The sequence below is a fragment of the Phyllobates terribilis genome, unplaced genomic scaffold (genome assembly GCF_046119375.1).
Source record: "Phyllobates terribilis strain yellow unplaced genomic scaffold, ASM4611937v1 Scaffold_17__1_contigs__length_24005725, whole genome shotgun sequence".
Lineage (NCBI taxonomy): Eukaryota > Metazoa > Chordata > Amphibia > Anura > Dendrobatidae > Phyllobates > Phyllobates terribilis.
The window spans coordinates 9,135,699-9,149,505 of record NW_027362777.1 but is presented as its reverse complement, the minus strand read 5'-3'; the positions used below and the strand labels follow the sequence as shown (position 1 = coordinate 9,149,505).

The following is a 13,807-nucleotide window of genomic DNA, read 5'->3' as shown; positions in this document are numbered from 1 at the left end:
TAAAGTAATTTCAAATGGCAACTTTAGGGCTTTAAGAAACACTAAAAGAAATCAAGATTAAAAATGTGGTACCCAGTAAGAGTAATTTTTTTCAGACCAAGCAGAGGGAAAAAATTATGAAATCACTCAATTCTGAGGAAAAAAATATGGAATCACCCTGTAAATTATAATTTCCAAAACTAACAACTGCATCAAATTAGATCTGCTCGTTAGTCTGCATCTAAAAAGGAGTGATCACACCTTGGAGAGCTGTTGCACCAAGTGAACTGACATGAATCATGGCTCCAACATGAGAGATGTCAATTGAAACAAATGGGTGGATTGGACAACCTTTCAGGGTAGGATCTGGTGTCCGTCAGGGCTGTCCTCTTAGCCCTTTGCTTTATGCCTTTGCAATTGATCCCTTCCCATCTTGAGGGTAGTGGCCTAAGCAGACGATGTCACCGTCTTTGTTTCTTCGCAAGATGAGGCAATGGTGGTGATGTCAGAAGAGGAGCGCTACTCGGAGGCATCCGGGTCCAAGGTTAACCAGGATAAGTGTGAAAGTCTATGGCTGGGAGGCGGAGATCCCGCGTTTGATCTTCCGGACACCCTCCCCGAACCCCAAGAACACGCCAAAGTCCTGGGCACTGAATTCGGCCAGGGTGATTACCTCATGAAAAACTGGGAAGGCAGAATCAAAGGTGTCGCCCAAAGAGTGGACCAATGGAAGGGTTGGTCTTTGAGCCTGAGGGAAAGGGTTGGCCTGTGCAAAGCTTTCCTGCTCCCCTTGCTAATCTACCTGGGCAGCGTCTGTGTCTTGCCAGAGCCTCTCTGGACACGGGTCTACAGTCTGTTCTTCCAGATGATATAGGGGAATAGACTGAACCTAGTCAAGCGGGAGGTCACTTACCGCACGAGGAGACTAGGGTGGTTGGATATGGTGAACCCGTCGTGTTCCTAGTGAACACCTTCTTGAAAGTTAACGTGGCAAACCTCTGGAAAGAGAGGGCTCCTCCATGGGTATTATCCTGCAAGGGATGGTTTCAGCCATCAATCTTCAGGGGGAAGATTGAAAGATCTTCACACACTGCATGGGCATCTCCCAGCTTATGTTACCCCGGTTCTGAAAATGATCCACCGGTGGGATCTGGGAATGTGGGAGGTGAGGTCCCTCCCGAGGAAACTCCTCGATAGGAGGGTCTTGCTTTCTCATTTCCCACCGTTGGGATCTGGAGGTTGGGGGGAGTTTGTTAAATTCTAGCAGGATCCCCAAGAAGTACTGGAACTTGACTTGGCGCTGCTTCCAAGGTAAGCTGTGTGTAAGGGGCAATTTGAAGTACAGGAGCTCAGAGGACAGGAATTGCCCCCGTGCAGCTTGTGCTAACATGCTGAAAGCATGGAGCACTTCCTTCTTCATTGTCCCTTTAATACAGAGGTGTACAACAGGGTGGGAGCTTCCATTGGTTGGCCATGGCTGGCTACTCTATCCTATGCCAGGTGGGCCTATGGAGCGTTCGGAGACCTTGGGAGAAGGGACCGAACCACTTTATTCATACTAAGTGTAGTGGTCAGGTATTTCACGTGGAAAGCACGAGTTTTAGTTTCGACGCAGAGTAAAATCCTAAGTGCAAATGAAGTTTGTAGGAACATCCTAGGTGACCTGGTGAAGGCACGTTCTCTGGAGTATGAAAGACTGGCTGACGGGAGGGTGGCCCGTCTCTGGAGGGGCTTTTCCTTCAGGGTGCCTTAGTCTGGTAGTACTCCTATATCCAGGTGGTGGGCTGATGTCTTTTGTTTTGTATTTATGTCTCCTGAATAGGTTTGCAAGCATCGAACTTGAGCCTTGGACGGTGAGCATGTAGGTTGCCTTTGTCCTGGCCTCTGCTTAACTTGGCATGGCAGATGCTACAGACTACAATGTTTTTCTCTGAAGGACTTTCAGAAAAAAAAATTCCACACAGCAGCTGAACGCCCCCTTGCCCTGACTTGGCGCACAGCGGCAGTGCTCTTGGGAACAGTTGACCCAGTTCTCACTCTGGGCAAACCACAACTCCTTGGTGCCTGTTTTGGTGCTACATATCCATCTTCCTCTGTGTTGCTGTCATGGCTATGCATGCCAACGGTCCAGGTCGGATCAGTGGACTCATAACCGACTACCTCGTCTTCCATCTCATCCTCCTTCCCAGTTGACATTGTAGGCTGACCTGATAGCAACTGTGTCTCATCATCATCAGCCTCCACCTCTGGAGAAAAAAAATGATGTTCCGCCAAGAGTCTTTCTTCTGGCCATAGGTCCTCAAATACATAAGCATAAACGCACGCCACCTCTTCTTGTCCCTCTTCAATGCTGCACAGTGATAGTTCAGAGCCAACCAAAGGATACGTACTAAACAGATCCTCAGAGTGGCCAAGCTTGGGGTCATATGTCTCCTGTGACTGAAAATTGTTGGAGGAAGGAGAACCAGCTTCAGGATTGGATGGGCCAGCCTTCTGTGTATCCACAGTAGACTGTGTGGTCGTGGAAGATTTGTTGCTGCTTGACAAATGCGTAGAGGCCTTGTCTTCTATCCAAGACAGAATCTGCTCTCGCTCTTCTGGCTTCCACACACGTTTACGTTCCAGACCGGGAAATTTTTCCAGGAACATAGTGGATGCATCAAGATTCTTCTGACCTGAAACAGACTGAGTGCCTTCTTGCGCACCACTGACACGTCCCTTAACAACAGTCTTTTTTGGCATTTTGGGCTTTGTTGACAGATTTTCAGATGTTGATGGCACAAGTCAAGCTAGCTGTCACAGCCAAAATAGTGGTTAAAATGGCCTGGTGCGTGCTTTGTAGCAGGCAGTAGGAAATGTTTGGACTACTGCTTAGTGTAGGGCACAAAACGCTTTTTTAAGTGGACTAATATGGACAGAAAGCAGGCACTGACCCCTAAAACAGCAGGGAAAATAGACCGGTGCTAAAAAAAAAAAAAAGGCAGCACAAAATGCTACTTCTGTGTGTGCTGGAAAAATATTGCTTTGCCTCTGACAAGAGCCGTTTTTATATGGACACTGGAAGAAAGCTACCTATTACACTCCCTACCTAATACACAATCTCTCCCTCCTTGTACTCTGACTTTGTTGTCTGTCTTCAACTCTGAAAAGAGCTCTTTTTTGGTGGTATTATGGAGCTAGTGAGCGGCTCCTTTAAACACAGAACTAGTATACACTGCAGGTAGCATTTAAAAGGGCTTTTGTTTTATCAAGAGGCCTAAACACTCTCCCTAGCAGCTCAGCAATCTCTCCCTATGCTTATCGAATGCAGGCACCAGACGCAATGTGCACAAAATGGCAGCGGCAGGGCTTAAATAGACCCTATGACGCTGGGCGGCCAGCCAATCACAGTAATGCCACAACCAAGATGTCTGAGGCATTACTGTGATTGGTTAAGAAGCCCAGCATGTTTAGTGGCTGCAAAGGAGGCGCCAAAACTACAGGGTGGGACATTCGAATATAGCGAGGCGATTACACAAATACTTGCAGAATAACGAGTAACCCGAATACCGTACTATCCGTACGAATAGTAACAAATACACTCGCTCATCACTAATGATCAGCTCTAATCCTGCCATCTCCACCATTCTCATTACAAAAGTATAAATCATATAATTCTGGTGGATAAAACAAGACCGAACACAAGACCTTCACAGCCGTATACACATCACGGGAGAAATCTCATGACACCTTCTCTCCATGTACCTGATAATCCTGAGGAATATTGGGATCTTCTTGTTTACAGTCCTGTGGAAGAAGAGGACGTGGACATCTCTCTGGTGTTGTCCTCTTACTGGATAGATCTGGAGGAAACACATACAGGGACGGAATTCATTCTCTACATACAGATAATTATAGGCCGTGTGTATTTAGTCCTGTCTATTACCTGGAGATGTGAGGGGCTGGGGAACTTCCATCATGACATCCTTGTACAGATCTTTGTGTCCTTCTAAATACTCCCACTCCTCCATGGAAAAATAGACAGCGACACCCTGACATCTTATAGGAACCTGACACATACAATGATACAGTCATCCCCCAATCCCTTCATAGCGTTACTGTATAATGTCCCAGCATTCCCAGCAGTGTCACCTCTCCAGTCAGCAGCACAATCATCTTGTAGGCGAGTTCTAGGATCTTCTGGTCATTGATGTTCTCATGTACCAAGTGATGAGGTGGAGGCCCCGTGATTGGGCTCAGGGGTCTTCTCCATCTGTCAGACACAGGGGCCTGGCAGCGCTCACTAGAGGTCTTCTTCACTACTGTGTAATCCTGGTTATGGAGAGACACATTAATAAATCTCGCTACAGACATTTCCAGAGTCCTCACCTCTCCAATTCTGTCCATTTGTTATTCCCATAGATAAGAATGATGTAATGTGACGTCATCAGAATCTCTCACCTCTCCAGTAAGCCGGAAGAGGATCTCTAGGGTGAGGTGTAGTATCCTCTCTGTCATCTTGTCTCTGTCCATATCCATCTTTGATGGGTAAATCAGGAAAGTTCTCTTATATAGAAGATCTTCACTGAGAGGATCCGATATTGTAGAGACCTGAATGAGAAGTTGAGCAGATGTAACGTCATAAAAATCCTGTGTAATAATACAATTATTGGAGATAATAAGGGAAACATATGAGGAGATATATTATTTTACAGTATTTAGTTTTCTTCTTTACATCTACTAATAAAGCCTATATATTTTAGGCCACAGACAACAAGCAGTTTCTTCCTCAGAATCTGCAAGTGAATACCTTTCTCATAGACCCACCTTCCATAAAGCTAATTCTCATCTCATTTACCGACACTGGAATCGGCATTATCTATACTGCAGGAGATATTCATTACACGTGACATGAGAAATAACTACTTTATGATGAGGACGAAATTTTCATCGTCTACTACGGCTGTAGAAACATATTTGGCCAGAGTCCGTCACTGACTACATCTCCACCGGCCGTCTATATGAATGTTTCCAGTCTTCCCCGGACTGTAATCTTCTATCATGTTAGATCTCAGGTCTGATTCACACTCAGAAGTTTGAGGCATTAATAAAAGCTTGTTTGTAAGAACACAAAGACAGGAGTTATTTGATACCAAAGTTTCCATGTACAGTGTTTTATAGGGTTTATTTCTGGCCTTAGGTTTTCCTATAATACAAGAAAAACTCCATAAAAAAAGCAGATATTAAAATCAGAAAAAAGGAGGAATGACCCAGTGTATCAGGCTATAAACTTGAATAAAACAAAGCTTTTATTGAGCCATTAAAAAATGCTGCTACCACCATAATAAGTCTTAGTGCACACAAGGATCACAGCTGTCTCGACCTATGCGTTTTGACGCGCAGTCTTAATCATGGTCTGTCTGAACTGTGGACTAGTGAGCATATAAAGGTAGGTTGTAATTAAAGATAATAGTTATGTGCTCACTAGTCTCTGTGGTCAGTATGATTAGCATAGACAGAAGTGAAATAAAAACGTTAGCGACACATTATTACCCTCTAAAATTAATATCATTAACATGTAGAAAAAATGCAAATATTTGTGATTCAAATAGAGAATAAATATAAAAACTAGCGATATACCATGTCCAAGGTGTAAACAAAACTGTCACTAATATTGTAGCATTAGATCCTGCCTGAGATTCAATCCAAAGGGTACTCGGGTTTCTAACATAAAAATCCAATATGGTTCCCTATTTAGCAGTTTGCGTCTATGGTCTCCCCCCCGGATAGGTCTATACACTCTTTCTATGCCTTGAAATTTCAGTGCTGAAACTTCCCATTTATGGAACGTTCGGAAATGTGTTGACGCTGCTGAAATATTTGTGGCCAAAGGATTAACCGCATCAGATATGTGTCCTCTAACCCGTAGTATTAAAGGGCCGGTAGTACAACCAATGTATGGGATCTTACATGTAATACATTCAACAAGGTATATAAGCCAGAGTGTGCTGCAATTAATAAAGTCATGTATTTTGTATATACGATTATTATGCAGTGAGGTAAAAGTATCCTTTGTCACTGTGTGTGAACACGCTGTACAGCGGCTCGCTCCGCATTTGAAAAAAACACTAAGGTTCAACCAGGTAGTAGATTGAGAATGCCTATGCTCCTCACTCAGGAAAAGACTGGGGGACAGGATGGTACCACAGCCACAAACCCAATATCCTTGGTAAGAATTTTATTAAGCCCGGATCCTGGTGTAACATTGTATGTATTTCTTTATAATGGACACCACTTTGTTATACTGCGGACTATAAGTTGTAGAGAATGTTACACTAGAAGTTTCACATCCCAAATCATTTTTCCGCTCCTTATTTTTGAAAAGATCCTTACGTTCTAGGCTCGATACCATTTTGTATGATTTTATAACATTCCAATCAGGATAACCTTTTTTTGCCAATCTGTCATAAACTTCTCTGGCTTCCATATCAAACGCAGTATTATCTGTACAATTTTGTTTCGCCCTAATTAATTCCCCATATGGAATATTGCGCTTGATATGCAGCGGGTGGTAAGAATTGGCCTGCAGAATACTGTTACTGGCAGTCTCCTTTCTATAGGGTGTGATTTTTACTGTATTGAGATATTTGTCACCGTTCAATTTAAAATCCAAAAAAATGTATTTCTCTAGAATCAAAACAATGTGTGAATCTCAAATTGAAATCAATGTTTTTGAGATTTTCTGCAACTTTCATCACCTCCTCCCTGTGTGCCTCCCCACATCAGGAGGTCGTCGATAAATCGACCGTACCATATGATTTTTGGGCTGTAAATATTGCTCTCATTGGAAATGTGTTGCTCCTCCCATTTGGACATTAACCCCTTCACCCCCGAAGGTGGTTTGCACGTTAATGACCAGGCCAGTTTTTACAATTCTGACCACTGTCACTTTATGAGGTAATTACTCTGGAACGCTTCAATGAATCCCCTGATTCTGAGATTGTTTTTTCGTGACATATTGTACTTCATGATTGTGGTAAAATTTCTTCGATATCACTTGCGTTTATTTGTGAAAAAAACAGAAATTTGGCGAAAATTTTGCAATTTTCAAAATTTTAATTTTTATGCCCTTAAAGCAGAGAGATATCTCACACAAAAGAGTTAATAAATAACATTTACCACATGTCTACTTTACATCAGCACAATTTTGGAACCAAAATTTTTTTTTGTTAGGGAGCTATAAGGGTTAAAAGTTGACCAGCGATTTCTCATTTTTCCAACAAAATTTACAAAACCATTTTTTTTTAGGGACCACATCACATTTGAAGTCACTTGGAGAGGTCTTTATGACAGAAAATACCCAAAAGTGATGCCATTCTAAAAACTGCACCCATCAAGGTACTCAAAACCACATTCAAGAACTTTATTAACCCTTCAGGTGCTTCATAGGAATTTTTGGAATGTGGAAGAAAAAAAATGAACATTTAACTTTTTTCACAAAAATGTTACTTTAGACCCAATTTTTTTTATTTTCGCAGGGGTAACAAGAAAAAATGGACCCCAAAATTTGTTGTGCAATTTCCCCTGGGCACGCAGATACCCCATATGTGGGGAAAAACCACTGTTTGGGTGCACGGCTGGGCTCGGAAGGGAAGAGCACCATTTGACTTTTTGATTGTAAAATTTGCTTGAATAATTAGCGGATGCCATGTTGAGTTTGGAGAGCCCTGTGTGCCTAAACATTGGAGCTCCCCCACAAGTGACCCCATTTTGGAAACTAGACCCCCCAATGCACCTATGTAGATGCATAGTGAGCACTTGGAACCCCCAAGTGCTTCACAAATTGATTCGTAAAAATGAAAAAGTGGAGAAAAAAACACTTTATTTTTACGGATTAATTTGTGAAGCACCTGGGGGTTCCAAGTGCTCAATATGCATCTAGATAGGTGCCTTGGGGGGTCTAGTTTCCAAAATGTGGTCACTGGTGGGGGAGCTCCAATGTTTAGGCACACAGGGGCTCTCCAAACGCGAAATGGTGTCTGCTAACAAATTGAATTGGAAAATCGGCTCAAATTGTTAGCGAACACCATGTCGCGTTTGGAGAGCCCCTGTGTGCCTAAACAGTGGAAACCCCCCACAAGTGACCCCATTTTGGAAACTAGACCCCTCAAGGATTTTCAAGGTGTATAGTGAACATTTTGAACCCAGAGGTACGACACAGAATTTGATAACATTAGGTCATCATATTGAATAAGTTGTCATTAGTCTTGAGCTCAAGTGCTCGCTACTTGAGTTTGCATCAGGTACTCGGGTATGCACCATGTACTGCGTGTGCTCGAGTGACATGCTCGAGTCCCTGCCCCGCATGTTTCACGGTTATTAGACACCCAAAAAAAAACATGCGGGGATCGCTCGTGCATGGCAGGCAATCCCCGCAAAAATTTTTTGGCCGCGAAGCATATGGGGCGGAGACTCGAGCATGTCACTCGACCACCAGCGATACTCAATGCATACTCAATGCACCCGATGCAAACTCAAGTAGCGAGCACTTGCGCTCAACACTAGTCGCGATATCGTCATCTTTTTTTCTTACTTTTGAAAAAAATCCCAACCCCATCACAAACCTAACCCCAACCTCAACCCTAGCACAACCCTAACCCGAGAGTTTATTTTTTTACACCGTTGCTCGTGCGGTATAAGTGATTAGACGACTTTATTCTTCGGGTCGGTGCGATTACAGCGATACCAGAATCATATGGGGGTTTTATGATTGACAGCTGTTACACACTAAAAGATGCATTTTTTGTAAAATCTAGTTTTTGCATTGCCATATTTTGAGAGCTATAATTTTTCCATATTTTGGCAGACAGAGTCATGTGATGGCTTGTTTTTTTGTGAGATGAGTTGACGTTTTTATTGGTGCCATTTTCAGGCACGTGACATTTTTTGATCGCTTTCTATTCCGATTTTTGGGAGGCAGAATAAACAAAAAACAACAATTCAGGATTTTTTTTTTTTAATTAATTCTGTTCCGCATGTGGTAAAATTGATAAGGTAGCTTTATTCTTTGGGTCAGTACGTTTACAGCGGTACCACATTTATATAGTTTTTCTATGTTTTGCACTTTTACATAATAAAAGCAATTTTATAGAAAAAATTATTTTTTAGCATCGCTTTATTCTGAGAGCTGTAACTTTTATTTTTCGGCTGATGGAGCTGTATGGCAGCTTGTTTTTTGCGGGACGAGATGACGTTTTCAGCGGTACCATTTTTATTTATATTCGTCTTTTTGATTGCGTGTTATTCCATTTTTTGTTTGGCATTATGGTGATAAAGCATTGTTTTTGCTTAGTTTTTTTTTTTTTTTTTTACCGTGTTCATTGAAGGGGTTAACTAGTGGGACAGTTTTATAGGTCAGGTCGTTCCGGACGCGGCGATACCAAATATGTGTACTTTTATTGTTTTTTTTTCAGAATAATATTTATTGATGGGTACATTATATTTTTATTTTTGGTGGATTATTTTTTTTAAAATATTTTTACAATTTTTTTTTTTTCACTTTGACAGTTTTTTTTTATTTTTTTACTTTGTCCCACTATGGGACTTTCACTTTTTTAACTCTGATCGCCTGCACAGCACAGGGATGGAGCACCATCCCTGTGCCATGCAGGCGGTCAGCGCTGGACAGGGAGAAGATAGTTTGGAAATGCTCTGTGCATGTCCAAAAACTCTTCCTGCTGTCTGGTGACCCGGATGTTGTTATGACGACATCAGGTCGTCAAGGCAACATCCGGCCTCCAGCGCTGTCTGCCGCGGCTTCCAGGAAGAGGAGGTGAGTATACCGATCACCTCCCCTTAGCCACGGCAATGTTGCGATCGACTTCGATCGCAGCATTGCGGGGCTTAATGTGCCGGGAGCGGTACGGGACCGCTCCCTGCACATAGTACTGGGTGTCAGCAGTGACAATCAGCTGACAACCGGCGGCGATCGCGCCCCCACCACTTGTGTGCGGGCGAAATCGCCAGGGCGTATTAATACGTATCTGGTCCATAAGTCCCAGGGCACAGATACGTACTAATACGCCCTATGTCGTAAAGGGGTTAATCCAATGATGACAAAAATTTGCTAACCATACTTACTCCCCTCCTTTGTAAAAAAAAAAAAAAAAAAAAAATTGATTGTCAAAGCAGAAATAATTATGATCCAGAAGAAATTTGACATGATAATGAAATCTTTTATTTCTACTGTATACGTGCTATAGGTATCCAAGTGATAGCTCAGGCTAGTTAATGCTCCACTGTGTGGTATGGATGGATATAGAGCTACACAAGTGGTCAAAATCATTGATACCCCTCGTTTAATGAAAGAAAAACCCACAATGGTCACAGAAATACCTTGAATCTGACAAAAGTAATAATAAATTAAAAATCTTAGAAAATGAACAAATGAAAGTCAGACATTGCATCTCAACCCTGCTTCCACAGAATTAAAAAAAAAATGTAACTCATGAAATAGGCCTGGACAGAAATGATGGTTCTTCTTAACTTACTATTTTGTTGAACAACCTTTTGAGGCAATCACTGCAATCAAACGATTCCTGTAACTGTCAATGAGACTTCTGCACCTCTCGACAGGTATTTTGACCCACTCCTCATGAGCAAACTTCTCCAGTTGTCTCATGGTTGAAGGTTGCCTTTTCCAGACGGCATGTTTCAGCTCTTTCCAAAGATGCTCAATAGGATTTAGGTCAGGGCTCATACAAGGCCACTTCAGAACAGTCCAATGTTTTCCTCTTAGCCATTCTTGGGTGTTTTTAGCTGTCTGTTTTGGGTCATTATCCTGTTGCAAGACCCATGGCCTGCGACTGAGACCAAGCTTTCTGACACTGGGCAGCACATTGCTCTCTAGAATCTCTTGATAGTCTTGAGATATCATTGTACCCTGCACAGATCCAAGACACCCTGTGCTAGATGCAGCAAAGCAGCCCCAGAACACAACAGAGCCTCCACCATGTTTCATAGTAGGGACAGTGTTCTTTTCTTGATATGCTTCATTTTTCTGTCTGTGAACATAGAGCTGATGTGCCTTGGCAAAAACTTCCATTTTTGTCTCATCTGTCCATAGGACATTCTCCCAGAAGCTTTGTCGTTTATCAACATGTAGATTGGCAAATTCCAGTCTGGCTTTTTTATTTTTTTTTTCCAACAATGATGTTCTCCTTGGTCCTCTCCCATGAAGTCCACTTTGGATCAAACAATGACGGATGGTGCGATCTAACACTGATGTTCCTGTAGCATCAGCGTCTCTGCCCCCTGCCAGGCAGAGACGCCGTCCCACTCACCTCCATGCTCCCCGCGCTTCCCGCTCTGCCTTCTCCAGCGCTCCCCGGGCACTGTGCTTAGGGCGTGCACGCGAGCTCCCTCCCTCTTAAAGGGGCCGCGCGCGCCGTCCTAAGGCGTCCCCGGCCAATTGCCGTGGGTCCTCCCATATATTAGGCACATCCTCCAAAATGGAGGTGCCTGAGCAAAGTTGTCGAACAGTGTTTCTGACCTCTGCTTCAGCCCTCAGGTCCCGCTGCTAGCCTGACTTCCTGTCCTGCCTGCCTGTTACCTGCCAGTTATCTGCCTGTTACCTGCCGTGCCTGCCAGCCCGCTCACCTGGGAGCACTGGCCTGTTACCTGCCTGTTACCTGCCGTGCCAGCCAGCCCGCTCACCCGGGAGCACTCGCCTGTTACCTGCCGTGCCTGCTAGCCAGCTCACCTGGGAGCACTGGCCTGTTACCTGCCGTGCCAGCCAGCCCACTCACCTGGGAGCACTCACCTGTTACCTGCCTGTTACCTGACAGCCTACCTAGAGGCTCCTGCCCGTCTCTTGCCATGACCACCTGACAGCCTACCTAGAGGCTCCTGCCTGTCACTTGCCGTGACCACCTGACAGCCTACCTGGAGGCTCCCGCCTGTCACCTGCCGTGTCTGCCAGTCCATCCACCAGGACCACTCATCAGCCTGCGCGCTGTGCCCATCTGCTATATCGGTCAGTCCCAGCCATCTGACACGTGGGAGTCACCTGCTCTCTTACAAGGTTGTCCCCAGAGTAGCACCTGGTCCCTCTGCTCGGTCCCTCCCTGGTCACGGAGTCGTTAGCCGCCGTACAACCTAGGTCGGTCCGAGCTGATACTTAGTCACTCCCCTCTGGGTCCCTTCTTGAACCGCAGCACAGAGGTTCCACCACCCGGACCCGTAACAGTTCCTTGAGCTTGAAGTTCACCTTTAATCTCTTTAGAAGTTATCCTGGGCTCTTTTGTTACCATTCGTATTATCCGTCTCTTTGATTTGATTTTCCTCCTACGGCCATGTCCAGGGAGGTTGGCTACAGTCCCATGGATCTTAAATTTCTGAATAATATGTGCAACTGTAGTCACAGAAACATCAAGCTGCTTGGAGATGGTCTTATAACCTTTACCTTTAAAATGCTTTTCTATAATTTTCTTTCTAATCTCCTGAGACTACTTTTTCTTTTGCTTCCTCCAGTCCATGTTGAGTGTGTTAGAACCCTCCTACGGCCATGTCCAGGGAGGTTGGCTACAGTCCCATGGATCTTAAATTTCTGAATAATATGTGCAATTGTAGTCACAGAAACATCAAGCTGCTTGGAGATGGTCTTATAACCTTTACCTTTAAAATGCTTTTCTATAATTTTCTTTCTAATCTCCTGAGACTACTTTTTCTTTTGCTTCCTCCAGTCCATGTTGAGTGTGTTAGAACCCTCCTGTTAGTTTTGCCATCTTGTGTTTTGCGGTCACGTGACCATCTGCCTATATATTCCAGCTCCGCCCTTCTGGCTTTGCTGGACTTCAGTGTTGTCTTGACTGTCTTTCTAGCCAGGTGCTTCGGTGCCTATCTCTGTCAGTTCGCTTGGTCCTCTGGGACCTCTAGTACTTTTTGTCAGTTTGTCTTTTTGCTCTGCAACAACTTCTGTTAGGAGGTGTCCCATTTTTGTCCCAGTCCTTAGTTCTTTTAGGGACCCCTCCCTTAATTCTATAGGTCTCCGTTCAGACTAGCCGAGGACGAAGGTGGGTCTGTTGCTACATCGTAGGGATTCAGCTTAGTCTTACTGTAGGGACAGCTTTCCCTTATCTTTCCTTAGTTTATGTTGCAGATCATAACAGAGTGTGGTACACACCATGTCACCAAACAGCACAGTGAATATCTGTAGCCCCATATACAGGTCCACTGACTGATTACAAGATTGTAGACACCTGTGATGCTAATTAGTGGACACAACTTGATTTAACATGTCCCTTTTGTCACATTATTTTCTGGGGTACCATATTTTCTGTCCAGGCCTATTTCATGAGTTTATTTTTTTTCAAAATTCTGTGGAAGCAGGGTTGACTTTCATTTGTTCATTTTCATAGGTTTTTAATTTATCATTACTTTTGTCAAATTCAAGTTATTTCTGTGACCATTGTGGGTTTTTCTTTCATTAAACGAGGGGTACCAACAATTTTGACCACGTGTGTATAACATCGCATGATAGCCAGTGATAATTTTCTTGCTATAGAAAAATCTGCAAATACAGTAGCCACAAATTTAGTTGAAGATAGAAATCTATCCACGCACCCAGTCTCTCTCCCATAGAACCTAAGCCCGCTACTATTGGTCTGAGTGGTGGTGAAAATAAGTTTTTGTGGATCTTAGGAAATTAATGATATATAGGTATAATATCCCCATCAATGATCCCCTCTCCCAATCTGCCTCTCATCTACTTTCTCTAACCTCCTCATTTGGCCTCTCACAATTTACTAATTCTCCTACCCATGAAGACGGGAATACTCTGGACCTGTTT

General features: G+C 43.6%; 2 protein-coding genes across 2 annotated transcripts in view; both read right to left on the bottom strand.

Moving 5' to 3' along the window:
• LOC141176185 (uncharacterized) overlaps positions 1-13,807 on the bottom strand; it is a gene marked incomplete at its 5' end in the record, with an annotated part of 484,487 nt that overhangs the window by 189,265 nt on the left and 281,415 nt on the right. The window lies entirely within an intron of this gene.
• The window catches only part of LOC141176062 (uncharacterized), a 50,490-nt gene that overhangs the window by 10,363 nt on the left and 26,320 nt on the right, over positions 1-13,807 (bottom strand). Inside the window, exons 2-5 of the mRNA XM_073660045.1 lie at positions 4,420-4,569; positions 4,111-4,290; positions 3,905-4,028; positions 3,724-3,821 (exon numbers count right to left, since the gene is read on the bottom strand). Coding sequence (XP_073516146.1) covers positions 3,724-3,821; positions 3,905-4,028; positions 4,111-4,290; positions 4,420-4,497 — 480 coding nt within the window. The 5' untranslated portion in view covers positions 4,498-4,569. The remainder of the gene's footprint in view (positions 1-3,723; positions 3,822-3,904; positions 4,029-4,110; positions 4,291-4,419; positions 4,570-13,807) is intronic.